The 18,104-nt window shown below is 38.4% G+C and overlaps 1 protein-coding gene across 9 annotated transcripts in view; it reads right to left on the bottom strand.

Moving 5' to 3' along the window:
• LOC123766848 (serine/threonine-protein kinase SIK3) overlaps nucleotides 1–18,104 on the bottom strand; it is an 81,471-nt gene that overhangs the window by 37,307 nt on the left and 26,060 nt on the right. For 4 of the 9 annotated variants that reach the window (XM_045756255.2, XM_045756252.2, XM_045756254.2 and 1 more), the window contains exons 8-15: nucleotides 15,580–15,733; nucleotides 13,946–14,073; nucleotides 10,755–10,874; nucleotides 7,148–7,352; nucleotides 6,209–6,324; nucleotides 5,108–5,217; nucleotides 3,332–3,468; nucleotides 1,860–2,450 (exon numbers count right to left, since the gene is read on the bottom strand). In XM_045756255.2, the coding sequence (XP_045612211.1) occupies nucleotides 1,860–2,450; nucleotides 3,332–3,468; nucleotides 5,108–5,217; nucleotides 6,209–6,324; nucleotides 7,148–7,352; nucleotides 10,755–10,874; nucleotides 13,946–14,073; nucleotides 15,580–15,733 (1,561 nt within the window). The remainder of the gene's footprint in view (nucleotides 1–1,859; nucleotides 2,451–3,331; nucleotides 3,469–5,107; nucleotides 5,218–6,208; nucleotides 6,325–7,147; nucleotides 7,353–10,754; nucleotides 10,875–13,945; nucleotides 14,074–15,579; nucleotides 15,734–18,104) is intronic. The other 5 variants (XM_045756257.2, XM_069307526.1, XM_069307525.1 and 2 more) reach the window with 2 other exon arrangements.

Genomic DNA, 18,104 nt, shown 5'->3' with positions numbered 1-18,104 from the left:
AGAAGAGAATGTAGAAAACGAAGTGATAATGAAATCACAAGAATGTGAGGCATTTACAGGAATATATTCAAGCCATAAGATGAGTTTGTTCCCATTGTACAACCTCAATATTTTCTCATAGAAAATGATGTTAATGACAAGGCATGTGTGGCCCAAAGCAGCCAAGCTTTGCTAGTCTAGTTTTCCTTTAACGCAGTGACATAAATGCATGGCAAAGGCAATAACTGATAATGCTCTATAAGGAATGCAGCACATCGGTACAGTATCAAGACAACACCGACACCATTGTACTACGTTTGCTATGTGATGCAGATATGTGTGGACAGAGGGGGCGGCAATGAATACAAAAGTTGGCAGGGAGTATGTAGCCATAGAAAGTGTGCCTAAAATGTATGGATGGAGAAGAGCACTTATTTTAATACAAAAATGCATTAAAATATTGATAACAGTTAATAAAAGCTTTTAAATGGTTCCCCATACAGCATGGTATATTTCATGCCTGGGTGACCTGACAGCAATTTACGAGGATGGTATTACAAGATCGTGCCTTATTACATCAATTATCATCCTGTCTTATTATGCTAATCATGACCACGTCTTACTGTGCTAATCATGACCATGACTGACTTTATCACACAGTCTCTCATTAGTTTCTTTAGTACTACGGGAGTGACACTGGACATTCAGAAAGATATTACACTAATATGCAAATGCTTATGATCCCTCAACATTCAAGGGTGCAGATTATTAGCAAACAAGTACATTCAGGACAAACTCAACCATGCATGCAGAGACCATGCAGAGTGCATTTATAATGTGTATGCTTGCACAAGCAAACAAACTTTCTGCAAAATAAGAATAAAACAACTAAATTATGCATCAAATTTATCAGTTATAAAAAGTAGAAAAAACAATCTTAAGGTTAGAATAAATGAATAACCAAGAGTTCTAGGGACCAAATGCTAGTCTGCATAAGAAACCCCAAATACAGAAATATTATTCTATTGTTACTTATAATACTATGGTAAGTAAATCCCCATATTCCATAAGATCTAATTTGTAAGGCTTCCATTCAAGTACTGTATTTATTAAGTACACTGTATAGCATACAACACTAGTATGATCCAGAGTGCTGCAATAATTACTTTCAAGGATAAAATATCTGCTCCATTGTAACCACTGAACTGAGATGAACTTAAGTGTTATTAAATGAAGGGAGAGAGGGAGGTAGAGAATGAGAGGAGAGAGGGAGAATTAGAGAGAATAAGAGAGAGGGAGAATGAGAGGAGAGAGGGGGGAATGAGAGGAGAGATGGAGAATGAGAGGAGAGAGGGGGAATGAGAGAAGAGAGGGAGAATGAGAGAATAAGATCAAATGAGAGAATGAGAGGAGAGAGAGAGAATGAGGGGGGGGGGGCTGAAAGAGATTTGGGAAAGTTGAGAGTGAGAGACGAGCTGAACAAAGCTGAGATGAGGGAGAATATATATATAAAAGATAAGAGAAAACTAAAGAAAGGAGACAGAAATAGGGAGATAAACAGTGCAAGTCTACACATTTACCTGACTTAAAATCTCCACATAGCACTCTGAATAACATGTCATTATCTCATATTTATAGTGCCAACCTGTTGAAAGTCAATTTATTTATATAAAGGCATTCATTTCATTTACATAATTTACTGTCACTCAACAAAATAATTGCTTGTATTCAATTAAAAATCTGCAAGTATTTTCTTCTCAGTCCTCTATAAACAAAAACCTACCATCACCACCACCACCACCGTCCCCATCACCACCATCTGAAACACCACATTCGCCTTGTCCAACCACCAAAACATGGCTAAGGCCCATCATAATTACCCACTGTGGTGCAATCGGTCGCTTCTGTTGGAGCCGAAACGACCCAGTTATTTTCCAGCACTGTGGGAAGGCCAGTCTTTCTCTTTCGGTCTCTGTGTTTTGGCCACGGATTGTTGTTGTTGATGATGATGATGTTGTTGTTATGTGGTGGAATACCTGAGATTATCCCTGGGGTCGTGGAGGGACACTGGTGGGGAGAGGATGTGCAGGAGGAAGACGAAGAACAGGATTGGGACACAAAGGATGAGGATGATGAAGTGGAGGAGGAGGACGAGGAGGATGAAGAGGATGAGGAGGATATATTAAGAGGCGGAGAACAACAGCTGTACCCAATATAGGGATGGTTTGATAGGTTATGGGGAGAAGCAGAGGGTGGTAGTCTTTTAGAGGACTGAGGATGGGGAATGCCTGACACGATGCCTGGTTTGATGGCATAATTTGAACTTGAAGATGGAGGAATGCCGGTAGTAATGCCTGGGGCCAATGGAGTTCCCGTAAGCAGGGCGTTGTTATATAGATTTTGTAGATGGGACGAAATATAGTCCCGTTTCATTCGTTCTTCGGCTTCCAGTCTTAATTCTGGATTGATTACTATTAGTCAGCCACACATGATGTTTATATGCAGGTGCCATTAATTAAATTGATGTCAAAATACAGTAATGACACCAACAATAAAAAAAAATTTAAGAAAATATTATTTACACCAATAATTTATTCAGATCCATTGTGAAATTTTTTTGTTCCAAGTGTTACAACAATGGGAATACAAACAGTTCCCATAGAAGCAAAACACAGTATGAGCAATTATCAAGCAAGCAAAGTTAAACAAAATAATGGGGCAAGTCAGCAAATAATAAATGGCATCACGCAGGCATCAGAGGCAGGCAGGGGTGAGGATTAAGGAAGGTGAGAGAGAGAGAGAGAGAGAACAAACAAAATGAGTCAAACTTGAAATAAAGAGAAACAATTATAAACAAAAAAAGTGTCAAGTAGGTAGTGATATCAAAATAAGATTCAGACCAAAGTATCATGCACCTTTGACTACCAGCAATCTACACTCTGACACATAGCAGCATGCTGGTCATGGAAACAGAGCTACTACAAATAAAAATGAAGTGCATCACTGACTATGACATGGAATTAGGATTAAAAATTTGGACAGATATGCAAAGTGAAATAAACTGATTTATGACACTAATGTGGTTCATATGTAAAAGATACCACAACATATTACATACAACTCAGGACACTTACTAACTGAAAGCAAACTCAAAAAATGTGAAAAGACCAATTTTTTTTTTAGTTGTAAAAAATGGTTAATTCATTCCAACATAATCTTTGAACTATTTTAAGTGCCAAAAGGAATTTGTTAAAAAAAAAAAAAATTGTTATCCAGAGACGACACAAAGGAAAATAACAGAGGGCAGCTGTTAGTGCATCCCTGCTGATCATGTAATTCTTGTATGCCTTACCAGGTGGTCTTTCTGTAACCATTGGTAACCCAGTTTTTCTTGCTCTGTTAGGAGGCATTTTTCTAGCTTCTTGGACATCCTTGGGCGTGACCTGAGGTAATGTTGCTCTCTGGCTGCTTCCTCTGCCAGTCATATACCTGTTGATGATAAATGTTCATCACACACCGTAATCTTCACTATATTTCCCACTTCCATGGAGTGGGGAGGTCACCACACTCCAGCAAATCATCCACACGAGCATCTCTCCTACTTAACATCTCTCCTACTCTCCTACTTCACTAGGTGTGAAGTATTTTCCTCCTAAGATGTCATGGGACAAAATATTGAACATTCATTAACGAACCCTTCAAACAACCATCTCCCACCGAGGCTTGTGCACACTTCCACAACACTCATGCAAGCTGATGGAAAAGGCCATGAGAAAGAGGCTACAATACTATCTGGATAGAAGGGCCTTTAAAACACACCATCACTATACCTTGAGGTTACCTTGAGGTGAAATCAGGGGCTTAGCGTTCCCGCGGCCCAGTCAGTCGACCAGGTATCCTGGTTGCTGGACTGATCAACCAGGCTGTTGGATGCGGCTGCTTCGCAGCCTGACGTACTAAGTCACAGCCTGGTTGACCTATGGGTTCAGGAATAACAAGTATTCTGATTTATATATGCCTTAACCATTGAACTATGCAGAGCGCCACATAACGATCAGTAGATATATATCGTAGGACTGAAAACTGGCACGTGGTGACTTGGGTACGAGATGGATGGCCGAGGCCCCAAGTGATCGTCCGCCATTTTTTTTTGTTTAAATGCCAGCATGTCCCACAGCTGTGGGAAGTTTCAGTTTCAAAGTAGCAATTATGTCTGATGCATCATCAATGAGCTCCTGGTCTACGGTCAGCCGTGGTGTTGAAAAACAACCCTCAGATGCCGAAATACAGGACATATTGTTTGAAGATGAACATATTAGTAACAATGATGACTATAGTCCTGATAAGTGTAAAGATGTGTAAAGATTACCTTGCTGTACACAAGCTTGTTATATACGAAGCACAGGAACACGTGAAACGGGTAAACGTTCCTGCGTTGTTTGCAAGAACATGCAACGTAAGGAACAGAAGTGAAGATCTTTCTGCACTTGGTGCATTGAGTGCTAAAGGTCCCTTGTGCTACGATGACTGGTTCAGTGACTATCACGCACTCTCACCAGCCCATCCTCCAAACAAAGACCCAAAAGTGATTCCATGCACCGGCCAAACCCCTGTTTATTAATGAAAAATGGTTTACACACGACTCGCAACTGATTTTGTTTGAAGACTTCCAGAATAAGTGCTTCACTGACGAATTTTGTTCGAACCACAACACTATAAATGCTTCACCCACATACTACAAATAATTGCCAACAGAACCTAAACACCTGACCTATCCTAACCTAACCTATGCCTATATATGCACAATATGCTAATATATTATAATATTAATTTATATTTGAGAAAATTCCTGTTTTGAATGAACAGCACGTAAAAATTTATGAAAGCGTCTGTGGGGTCGACCGATGGATGGAATGGATTTGAGTCGAGGACAGGTTGCTCGCACAGTTCTAAGTGTTCATAGTGTTTTATGTAGTCTGTGATAGTGTACAGTTTGTAAATAAGTTGTAAATTAAAGTATTTGAACTTGTAATATAGAAAATATGAACAATGTTTGTGGACATATTTGTGATACATTTAACAATTTATTTGAACAGCAATCAATCTTGCCGCAGGATATGTAACTTACTTTTCAACATCGATGGGGTCAATTTCATCATCTCTGTGACCCAGAAGGTCATCATCCTGTTGAGGCAGTGGCTGGGAGTGGCCCCCTAGACAGCTGCCACCAAGACCCAGCTGAAAAATAATCAGGTTTATATAATGAAATATGCCTGAATTAGTGTAGTAAAAATATGTACTGTATGTTATTCACTTTAAGCATACAGATGTATGTATACATTTGCATGCAGCATATATTAATCTAGTAATTTGTGTATTATCCACAATTATACTATACAATATATTATGTATTCAGTATAGTATGTTGTATATATAGTACAGTATGTTATACATACTGTACTGTATATTATACATATGGTACAGTATATTATACATACAGTATAGTATGTTATACATATAGTATGGTATATTACACGTACATTAAATATTACAATAGTAGAGGTAATAATAATTCAGTGTGTCGAGGAACAGGTAGCCAGAATGTATTCATACACGGTACAATTATACCAAGGTCCTCCCCCCTCATCCCAGACCAAATTACTGACCCCACCCTGGATGCAACCCCACAACAAGCTGACTAACTCCTGAGTACCTACGCACTACCAGGTGAACAGAGGCATTAGGCGAAAGAAAAAATGTTCCCAATCATTCCCGTCCCTCCAGGATTCGAACCTGGAATGCTTGATTGTGCGTCGAGAAGGAACTCAACTGTACTACTGGGACCCTTAATGTGTAAAATGTATATGGGTATTCTTCTGAACCAGGAATATGTATTATGTAGAATTCATTTTGTAGCCCTTAGTTGCATTTCTTTGGAGTTTGCCTTATTGCATACTTTCTCTCTCTGAACAAATGTTGTAAAAGGTTTAGTTCCCAGTACAAGCTCTGTAAAATCATTTCTAAAATATAAATACATTACAGTACTTTGAAAAATAGCAAAAATGAGAAAAAATGTAATGATAGAAATTACTGCACTTAAACGTGACGAGAAACATGATCTTTGGAGGGAAATCTGGCAGACAGATTTTGGTCTCTTGTTGAGAGGGATTTAATAGGGAGGTCCACACTGACAACATTCTATAATCTTGACTGCTTTGTTAATACTTACCTGAGTAATTTGCTCTTGGCTATTTGGATGACTCCAGCCACCTTCAGGCAACTGTCGCTGGAAAAACATCTGCAAGTTGGCACCCCCATCCGATGCTCGTCTGCCCAGTCCACCTGCTGCAGACAAACACATACCCCTTCTTTATTTTAACCGTAAAAAATGCCTGGCAACAAAGGCGGTGCCATATGAATAGCCACTTGTTTTGAACACATCTTTCTTAGCACTTTGGAAATGATGGATAACAAGATATTATATTTCTATCCCAACATGGTGATCCAGAAAAGTATCCCCCAGTTTTCTATGCTGATGTTCTGGAAAGATGTAGCTGCATGTACTATGTATATACGTACTATGAAGTTGTCCACTTGACAACTCTTTCGACAAAAGTAGATGGAACTTATAATACAAGATGCTCGGTCAGCAGCAGCTTCACTCTGACTGTACCATTCTCAAGAACATCAATTCATTGGCATTCATTCATTCCTCGGCTGACTCACGCTTTGAATGTGTTCTTTCACCTACGCAGTTACTTGTGAAATTACGTCAACTGACCATATGAAGACTGGACCGAGTTCAACTTCATCTTGTACCTAATGTAACTAGTCTTGTATCAAATACAGTATTGTTATTAGAATTTGTCTGTAAAATCTATAGTTTTATAGTGATCATTAAATATCAATGTCTTTCTGGCTTTATCTTTATCTGCTTTCTAAATTACCTCCCCCATGACTTCCTTGAATTGCAACACCCTTCCAATTTTTAGGGAAAGTTAAGAAAAAAATGTAAGTTTATCCAAGAAATAAATAAGTTTCAGTTTTGTATGATCACAGTATAGTAACACGTGGAACAAAATTAATGGCCATTACATTATTTTCTAGCAAAAACTTCCGCGTGAAGGTTTCCTAACTCGTCTAGCAAATAATATTTGGCCAAACATACCAGGATGCATGAAAGGAGGTGGCTTGAGAAGATGTTGGTCTTTGATGGAGAAGTTCTGTGGAGGAAAGTTTTTCACCAGAGGAAGGTTTTGTGGCAAGTTGGTCTGAGGAAGTAGAGACATGGGTGGAGTCTGATAGCCACCCATTATCCCCATCCCTCCTGGCGCTAACAGATGCAGCTGACCTCGCATGTGAGCTTCCATCACCTGTGGACAAATTGGCAATTGGCAACTAACTTAAAAACCACAAACTTGTAAATAAATCTAATTCATTCATTAAATTACATTCTTGGTTCTGTGAGCCACTAATATTCATGACCCAGAGAACTAAGCTGGGCATAACTGACTGTAATGGTGTGTGCACAACACTTTAAACTACAACTTTCATAAAACACTTCAAAAGGAAACCTCAGTTTTCTATAATGTGTATAAATAGAATCATTTGCATTTATCTGTGCGCTCAGCATTACAGCTTCAATTTGCCAACAAATCATAATTGGGAACAAATCTATGAAAACCATGCTTATCATAGCACACAACATACCATACTTGCAAAATTTGTAGCCACCTTTTTTGTCTGCCAAAAACAAAACATTGGCTTGAGTAGAGGTATAACTTGCAACAATATGTAACGCTAGTGAAGATTCTTTCTTGCCTCTACTACCATCCCTTAACAGTCACCACTATCTTAACGTAATTTACAACCACCATTACCATCACGCTATGAATCACAAGTACTGTATGAGCTCACTTATCCAAAGCCCATTGAACCATATACTGTATTTGGATTATCCAGCCAACATCATGTCCGGATAATTTTCTGGCAAATCTTTGCCATATCTGGGCAAATCCAGATAACCGGAGATTTGGCCTTTAATAACGCACACTAGCATAGAGTCTAAGTCAAGTCTGGGTAATTTTGTGACAAAACTTTGCCATATCCTGCGCCTGACAGCTGGGTGGACAGCACTTCGGATTCGTAATCCTGAGGTTCCGGATTCGATCCCCGGTGGAGGCGGAGACAAATGGGCAAAATGTTTCTTTCACCCTGATGCCCCTGTTACCTAGCAGTAAAATAGGTACCTGGAAGTTAGTCAGCTGTCACGGGCTGCTTCCTGGTGGTAGAGGCCTGGTCGAGGACTGGGCCGCGGGGACACTAAAAGCCCCGAAATCATCTCAAGATCTCAAGATAACCATGCATACCGAGTATGAATGCTTTCTTACATTCTATGGCTCGCTTGAACTTCCATCTTCTGCTGTTGTTCTTTTGTCCACTTTATCTCTTCCCCCAAGTATCTTTTATGTTGTGATAACTCCATCTGTTCCTCCCCTTCCTTTGTTAGGATGAGTTCTCTTAACCTGTTCTCATAGCTGGGGCCCCTTAATTAGTATGCAAAATGTACACAAAGTGTAAATAAACGGAATACTGTATCTACATTGTAGCCAGATTCGTAGGCTGAACAAGTTGAGTGTGTGGTGGTACAGCCCCTTCTGTCACCGCAAGAGCTCGGTGTCAGTAAAACATACTACCCAAGCCACACACACATATTAAACGTTGGCGATGGCTGTCTATAGGATTGTACATATGAATTAATGAATGTATGTACCAATAAATAAATGTATCAATGTATGTATCAATGAATAACCATGTATGCATATATTTAAGTACAGTACCAATGTATATATATATGCATGTATGTACTTTATCAATGAATATATGAAAGTATCAATTATTTGATATTTTATCATCATCTTCCTGCAGTACTCTAGTCTGCCTTAGTTTTTACTTCCACATTAATTTTGTGTGAACTGCAAGGATGGACATATTCAACAGCACTCCTTTAGGTAGATCATTCACACACATTGTGAACAGCAATGGGCCTAAAACCAACATTCAGATGATGCCGGTTGCTACACCCCACAAGACAGGATGCTGCTGATTGTAACCTTCTGTTTCTTGCATGCCTGGCATTCCCCTACCCTGTTCAATGTTTTTATAGAAAGCAGATGATGAGTCACAATAATGTGGCTGAGGATAATGATGACCAAACAAAGAATTGATTTTATGATGTGCCTTCAAATTTTTTAATGCAGAGAGATAGAAATTTGTGATCAAACCACACACCAGAAGATGAAGAAATGACAACGTTTAGGTCCATCCTGGACCATTATCAAGTCCAGGCATATACGACTTGATAATGGTCCAGGACAGACTGAAACGTTATTATTTTTTCATCTTCTGGTGTGTGGTTTGGTCATTTTATCAGAAAGCCTAATGTTCCTATTCATTTTCTAATGTATTTTTATGAGAAACCATATCAAACACTTTCTAATAGTCTACCCATCCTTCTTTGCATATCTCAGTGACTCCTCCAGAGAGCACTATCAAGTGCTTTTTTGGAGAAGCAAGTCATTTCCTTATAACAGAAATACTGTACTGTAATTTTTTCACTTTAAATCCATGTTAATCCTCTTTTACAAAGTTTATTCTCTCAAAAGTGCTCCACTAATCTCTCTCTGATTACCCAGTACTTTTCTCCAGAACTCTGCCAAAAAAAAATGTATGACAGTAATACTAGAGTATAATTTAGTGCTTCCTGTCTCCTCTCTTGAATTCAGAACAGGGAATACAACCCTGGAAACACAAACCAAAACTCTCTATTTTCCGCTTGTTACAACTTGTAATAAAGTTGTTACATCTTGGCTTAACGTGTTTATGCGTATTAGAAGGTTGTTACAACTTGCTACATTGGTTGTTATAACTGGTTAGGTGTTAAAACTTGTCCGAACGTTGTACCAACATCGTAGTTTCGGTGTGTGTGTTTGGCGGGAATTCCCTTTTTGCAGATTTTTGGGAAGCCTCCTTTCCTTAGTAATTTATTGAATATTCTAGTTAGCTGATAACAGCTTAGCTTCTGTGCTATAATTGCACTAAAATATCTGATACAGTATATACCTATTTTGGCTTGGCATTCCTGCGAGTGACAAGACCCATGATAACAGTCTGAAGAGAGAGTAAAGGCACTCATCCTGGGACATACACTACTAATCATATTTGTACAGTATTGAGCAATTTTTAATGAAATTATAATTCTGTAGTTTGATTTTAAAGTGATAGCTCAATTGCAGGATGTAGCTTAGAAAGAAAGTCTCTACTTTATTGCAGAAAATGTGTCCAAACTTATCTAGCAATTTAGAAATGGGGAGTGGCTTATAATTTTGCAAATACGTTACGTGATAAACTCACCGAGTGCCCGAGATAACCTCACAGCATCAGCATATGGTGTGTGTGTGCTGTAACTAGTTGAGAAACATAAGGGTAAACTTCATTCACTTAGGATACCTACATACTGTCCCTTTGCATTACCTTAATACCTTGGAGACGACCGCACGCTGGGCGGTATATATCCTGGTGTTCATGGTGGGGAAGAGGGAGGGAGGTACGTTATCAGACCTCACACAATGCTAGGAGTATATGGCAGACGACATAGTTACTTCAACATATCATTGTTACCCTTTAAAAAGAAAAAGAGGGTACTTAAGAAGACCCGTATATGACACACACCAAACAGCAACGTCAACAAAGTTGTCATTCCTTTAGCTACATACCTCTTCGTGATGTGTGTCTCCAGGGCCAACAGTATGTCTTCTGGAACACAGGTACTTGTCTACAGACCGCCGAGTGGGTTCGTCTGTATCTGACTCTCCACTGATATCTGTATCACCGTACTGCAGAGTAAAATGGTATTTGTGACAAAAATGATTATTATGCAGAACCCAAGTCACAATAATGTAGCTGAAAATTTAAACACCCAACTCACACATCTGAAAATCAGGAAGACATGACATTTTGGTCCATCCTAGATGATTTGAAAATTGTCCAAAATGGACCGAAATGTCATTATTTCCTTTATTTTCAGATGTGTGGGTTGTGTGTCAAGATTACCCTCAAAAGGCATTTACATATTTGCATACAAAACATTTACCCTCAAAATTGAATAATTACCAAACATGTTTCAGTACACTCCATCAGATACTTCAAAATTTCATACAAGAAAGAATACTGTACTGGGAAGACGCAATACCTCGCACCCTCTAATTCCATTAAGGTAATTACTTAAAACATGTACATACATACACACAAACAAAAATACACACAGGCAGAAAGTATGGCTATAAACCTTCATACAGAACTTCAAGAGCAAATATGACAGAACAGCACAATACTGGAATAAAGTAATTTAAAATCATCAGTACACACACACACATGCACATACTGTACATGCATACATACACGCCCAATGTTCGGGTGTCAAAGGGCTTGGGTTCGATTCCAAAACCGAGGCAGAAAAAAAAAAGCAAAGGGCAGAGTTTCTTTCACTTGATACCTCTGTTCACCTAGCATGTACCTGAGAGTTAGGTACCTGCTGTGAGATGCAACCTCGGGAATGGGGGAGAGTGTGTAATTACCTAAGTGTAGTTACAGGACGAGACATATGCTCGTGGTGGCCCGTCTTTCCAGTACTCTTTGTCGTATAACGCTCTGAAACTACAGTACTGACAGTTTTGGCCTCCACCACCTTCTCACTTACCTAGTTCCAACTGTCTACCACTCTGTTTGCAAAAGAAAATTTTCTAATATTTTTTTCGGCACTTGTTTCCTTAGTTTGAATCTGTATCCTCTTGTTCGTGAAGTTGCTGGCATCATGAATTCCTCTGTCAATTTAATTGATTCCTGTTATTATTTTGTAAGTGGTAATCATATCTTTTTCTTCTATGTTCTAGCTTTGGCATATTTAACGCCTCTAGTCTCTCCTCATAACTTTTGTTTTTCAGTTCCGGAAGCCAATTTTGTAGCATGCCTTTGCACCTTTTCCAGTTTATTGATACACTTCTCGAGATATGGGCACAATAAAACTGCTGCATATTCCAATTTTGGTCTCACGAAAGTCATGAAAATTTTCTTCAGTATTTCACCATCCATGTAATTAAAAGTAATGCTGAAGTTGGAAAGTGACGCATATGCTCCTCGCACAATGGTCAATGGTCGCACAATTATATGTTCTTCTGGTGACGGTCTACTATCTAAAACCACCCCTAGATCTCTCTCTCTATTATAGTTATTTTTAGTTCCTTTCCACATAATTTGTAAGGGGTGTGGTCTATTTTCTCCAATTCCACATTTCATAACATGACATTTATTCACATTAAATTCCATTTGCCACATGTCACTCCAAGCATTTATTTTATCTAGATCCATTTGAAGGGCATGACAATCGTCTCTTTCTCCTATCTTCCCAAATATCTTAGCATCATCCCCAAACATGTTCATATTATTCTGTATTCCTTCTGGTAGATCATTTAAGTAGACAATGAACATTACTGGTGCAAGAACTGAACCTTGTGGTACTCCACTAGTAACACTCCTCCAGTCAGATACACTGCCTCTAATTACCACCCTCATCTGTGTCACACAAATTTTCAACCATGTCAGCATGTCTCCTTGTCATCCCTCCAGTATGTTCCAGTTTCCATGTTTCAGTATGTTCCTCTTGTGTGGCACTCTGTCAAAGCCTTATTTAGGTCTAGATAGAGACAGTCAACCCAACCATCTCCTTTCTGTATAATCTATGACTATCATAAAAACTAAGTAGATTTGTTACAAGAAATCTTCCTGTTCGAAAACAATTCTGTCTATCCATTATTATGTCATTACTCTCCAAGTGTTCTATACATTTGGTTTAAATATTTTCTAGTGTTTTGACTACCACACCTGTTAATGATAATAGTTTATAATTTAGAAGGTCTTTTCTGTTACCATTTTTGTAGATTTGAACTATGTTTGCTTTTTTCCCATATATCCGCTTAGTTTCATGGAGAACAAAGATGTTTGGATTATCAATTGAAGTGGAATGCTCAGATCAGTTGCATGTTCTCGCAGCACCCAAGATGAAACTCCATCTGGTCCAGCCGTTTTATTTCTTCCTAACCCCTCAAGTAATTTTTCCAGTTCGCCGCGAGACATCTCTATACATGTGTGCCTGTAATTACATAAGTGAAGTTACAGGATGAGAGCTACGATTGTGGTGTCCCATCTTCCCAGCACTCTGTCATATAAAGCTTTAAAACTACTGACTATTTTGGCATCTACAGCCTTCTTACTTAACTTGTTCCAACCATCTACCAATCTATTTAAAGAAAACAAAACAAAAATTCTATTGTTATTTTGGCACCTTTGTTTCCTTAGCGTGGATCGACAAAATTGACAAAAACATTTTGAAAACTGCAACTTTAAGAACAAGAAGGCATAGGTTCAAACTGAGGAAACAAAGCTGCCAAAAAAAAACATTAGAAAGCTTACTATTGCAAACAGAGTGGTAGAGAGTTTAAACAAATTAAGTGAGGTGATGGAGGCCAAATCCATCAGTAGTTTCAAAGTATTGTATGACAAAAAATACAGGGAAGACCATCACTAGCGTAGCTCTAATCTTGTAACTACACTTAGGTAATTACAAACATGTGCACGTGCGCATACATGTACACACCCAGTAGGCTCCCAGTACGCTCAGGAATCTGTACACCAGTTGATTGACAGTTGAAAGGTGGGACCAAAGAGCCAGAGCTCAACCTGCACAAGCACAAATAGGCGAGCACACGAGGTAATGACAGTCAACTCGTATACACATTGTCTCTCTTATTATCCTAAATCATATCTTTGGCCCACATTCAATCCTCTTCTCTTCTCTTTTCCCCCCACCCCCAGTCCCCTCTCTCAACAGCACCCAAACACTACCTCTCACCTTCTCTATAGAGTATGCTTGATGAGGGTCATGGAGGACAGGCAGATTTTGGGGTATGGGTGAACAGAACAGAGGCAGAGCACGTGGAGTCTCCTCCGAGTCAGAGACTGGACTTCTGTCGACAAACCCTGAGGGAGTGCAATGTGCAGTAGTTTATAATATGATTTCCACCTAAAGGTATCTTCCAATTTCATTAGTTCTTCAAAGTTAATTTAAGGCAGGCCATTGAGATTTATTCAACAGAAAGCAAAAAATTATTTCTAGTTAAAATTCAAATTAAAAACACTTAAAATCCAGACATCAGAGCTGATTTTGAACCTGCTTCTCCATGGCTTACCAATGAAAGACTCGTGCAAAACAAATATCCCATTTCGGGTATCATGCTGTATTTAACTTAATAAAAACATATAATGGAACGGTAGATTTAGTTTCATCACAATTCAATTATGTATAAATTTAATAATAAAAACACCCTTCCCCTTCCCCAACACATACACATTATTATTCCATGTCCTTACTGCTATTAAGAAATGAAATCATTGAAGCCTTATGTTAAAACATTTATATTAAAAATGTAAATATCACATTGATCATAATGAAAGAACACCCATCAGTGAACATCTTGAGTAATATTATACTCTGAATACTGCACACGCACACACGCACACGCGCACACACGCACGCACACACACACACACACACACACACACACACAAAGAGAAAGGGAGAGGAAGAGAGAATGAGACAGACATACTGTCTCATGTACCATACTGCTACTATGATACTCCAAAACATTATACTCTACCACAACAAACATGCACAATAACAGCTCACAGTTAATGTCTGAGAACTGTAATTGTCATATCACTAAGACCACATAAATATATTCTGCAAAAAGAGACGTATGCAAAATGGAAACACAAGGAGTTACAGTCAATGAATCAAAATTCAAAAAATTCCTTGGGTGAAGTACCGAGTTACATGCAAGAGTTAGCTGTTGGGATAGGAGCTACTGTACGGTTTAGTGCAATTCTGAAACATTATAGTGCAAATTGTCAAATTCCAACTGTACAATGTTCTCTGAATCAAAAGCGTTGATATTTGGTACCTTGTGGAATGGCCTCATGAGAGTTGATTTGCAACATTTTCACTACATCCTCTACAAGCCTCTAAATATAAAGCTTGCAGCACTCTGAAACACCTGCTGAAGGCTTCCATAAGCCAGTTTAACAGCACTGTATCTAGTGTGGGAGCAACTATTTGCATGAATTATGAATAAATTGCTAGAATGGATGAAACCACTTTGCAAACATAAATAAAAAATGTTAGTATTAAAATAAGAAAAAGAAGGTTAAAAATATAAATGTAAAAAAATAACTGACACGAGGCCAACCAGTACATCTGAAGCATACTTTACTTTGTCAGTGTTTTCATACATTTAATCAAAATTCACTTAATGCCCTTTGTCAGAATCACACAAGGATTAGGAGGAGAGAGAGCGCCAGCAGGAGGGAGAGACAGAGAGAGAGAAAGTGAGAGAGGAGAGAAAGAGACAGAGAGAGAGAGAGAGGAGAGAGAGAGAGAGAGGAGAGAGAGAGAGAGAGAGAGATGGGAGGGGAGAGGAAGGTACTCACCAGTAGTAATGGATGACTTTCTGTGGTGTGTGGGTACAACTGGGAGGGCCTGTGGATAAAGGGCGATGGAGGGTGACGATGAAGCTTCTGCCACCTTCTCTTCCAGGAGGTGGTATATGGCACTAATGTGGTCAAACTTCATCCCATGCACACACTGAGGAAGTCGTAATCTTTAGTTAGTACTGCAATCTACACACGATTAGTTATATCATGCAACACTCAATATAATCATGAAGCAACCACATTTTGTAAATTATATTGTACATGTTTATAGTCGTACAGCATATTATAAAAGGAATTTGGAATCATGAACCAGTTTATGCAAGCTCAAGTATACTGTAGTGCAAATTCTAACTTATGGAGTGTTTCCTAACTTGTGCATAGTAACTTTTAAGGTGTCTTGTTTTACATATATACGGTGCAACCTCAATGAGCTGGACTAAATTATATATTCCATACAAGTCCTCTGACAAAACCCATGTGCATGCATTCAACACTATCATACTTGCTCTTGAGACTGTGATTTGGGGTCGATTCGACCATTTCTGATTAGAGCTAATTCCACGTGTTTACCACTCATTGCTTGTGTGCATTTCTTAGCATTTCTCTAGCTCATCCCAGCATTCTTTTGTTTTTAGCCACATCACCTGTTATCTTTAATATCTGTTATGTTATGCCATATCACCTCGTGTCAATCTCTTCTTCCGAAGTTAAGTTTGACCATGCTTAGCCCGTCCTCATAGCTTATGTATTTTGTCTTTGAGGGTTACATGCTGGAACTGATAATCTACAATTGGCCTAACACATGCCACATATAGCATTCACAAGTATTCCTTGGTTAGGTTCTTGAAAGCCGTCCTATTGTTTGCTACTCCTGTATAGGCAGCTGATGTTATTCTGTTAATGTACATTTAACCCGACACTGGATAATAACGAAGATGAATAATACAGTATACCCAAGTTAGAGTAATTTGTATAATGAAATTTAAGGTATCTGGGGAAGGGTGATAACTTACTCTTAACTTTTTAGCATAATCCATGTAAATCACTAAAGTCGATTAATAATCATCAGTACAGTATTTGGAAATTCTAGGATTGACCTGGCATCTGCACCTCACTTTTGAAAGTTGTTACTCCAGTTACTCTTAGCCTATTTCCATTCTCCTCCCAGTTAGGACTTAATAGTCTGGGACAGACCAAAATGTTATAATTTTCTCTTCTTCAATATGTCATTTTAATGTATTTGGAGAGGGTTCTGGGAATTCTTCTACTCCACAAGCCCGGCCTGGGGCCAGACACGACTAGCGATAACTTGCTCCAATACTTCTTGCAGCAACATGTAATTATTTTCTTCAATGTGTCCATTTTTGTTCCAGCAAAATTCCTTAAGTTTGTTGGTAGGATATTAAATAGTTGTAAACCTCTAATGTTCATACAATGTTCCCTGATTATACGTATGTTACCTCTACTCTTCACTGGTTCTATTTTGCATTTTCTACCATATTGTTCACTTCGGCATGGTGTTATTTTACTGTGCAAATTTGGGACCTGGCCTTCAAGTATCTACCACGTATGTATTGTGGTACCTTTTTTGTCTCCTTTCTAGAGTATATTTTGAGTGTTTTGAGACGGTCTCAATAATTTAGGGGCTTTATCGTGTTTAAGCATGCTGCACATGTTCTATGTATTCCCTCTATTTTAGAAATCCCTTCTGCTTTGAAAGGGAAAGTGGGTACTAAGCAATATTTATGGCAGAAAAGCACAGTGATTTGAATAATAGGAGTATTGTGGTGGAATTCCTGGATTTAAAGGTTCTCATACTCTATCCCTTCATTTTCTTGGTTGATGCTATATTTGTTCTGTTATGTTCACTAGACATCAGATCGTCTGACATCATTATACCCAGATCCTTTATATGTTCTTTCCTTCTATGTGAGGAGGAACTTTGTGTTTTGTACACTATGTCATTTAAGTTCTTTACTTTTATCATGCTTAAGTACAGTATCTGGAATTTATCACTGTTAAACATCATTTTTTATTTTGTCCAATCGAAGACTTTGAAAAACCACAAGCTGGTGTTATTAATGTCTCCTACAAAAGTAATTTTCATGCTTATTTTTGTATCCTCTGCAAATAATGACATGAAACTGTGACTTGTATTTTGCCTGATATAACAATGAGAAAAAGCAGTAATTATCCAAGTGTAGTTACAGGACTGTGCCCGCCAGTACAGAATGGACTGGCTTGGACTTGATTTTGTTTGATTTACTCTTTGACAGAAACTTTAATATCACACATACTACTGATCTCATTTTATGGACCATCACTATGTAGTCACATTTATTTAATGCCTTTCAGTTTGTTTTTCTTTCAATGCTTCCTTGATTCTGTCAAAGTGGTTGAGTAATCCAAAAGGCAGAATCTTCCCAACTGCAAGACATTCTGTATTGTACAGAACCAGGTTAAGTGAAAGATGTAGAGAGGCATTTTTCATGGTATAAGATTTTGTATTGTAATATATTCTA

This window comes from Procambarus clarkii, chromosome 60 (genome assembly GCF_040958095.1).
Source record: "Procambarus clarkii isolate CNS0578487 chromosome 60, FALCON_Pclarkii_2.0, whole genome shotgun sequence".
In the NCBI taxonomy this organism is placed as follows: domain Eukaryota; kingdom Metazoa; phylum Arthropoda; class Malacostraca; order Decapoda; family Cambaridae; genus Procambarus; species Procambarus clarkii.
This window is presented reverse-complemented; position numbering and strand designations above follow the sequence as displayed.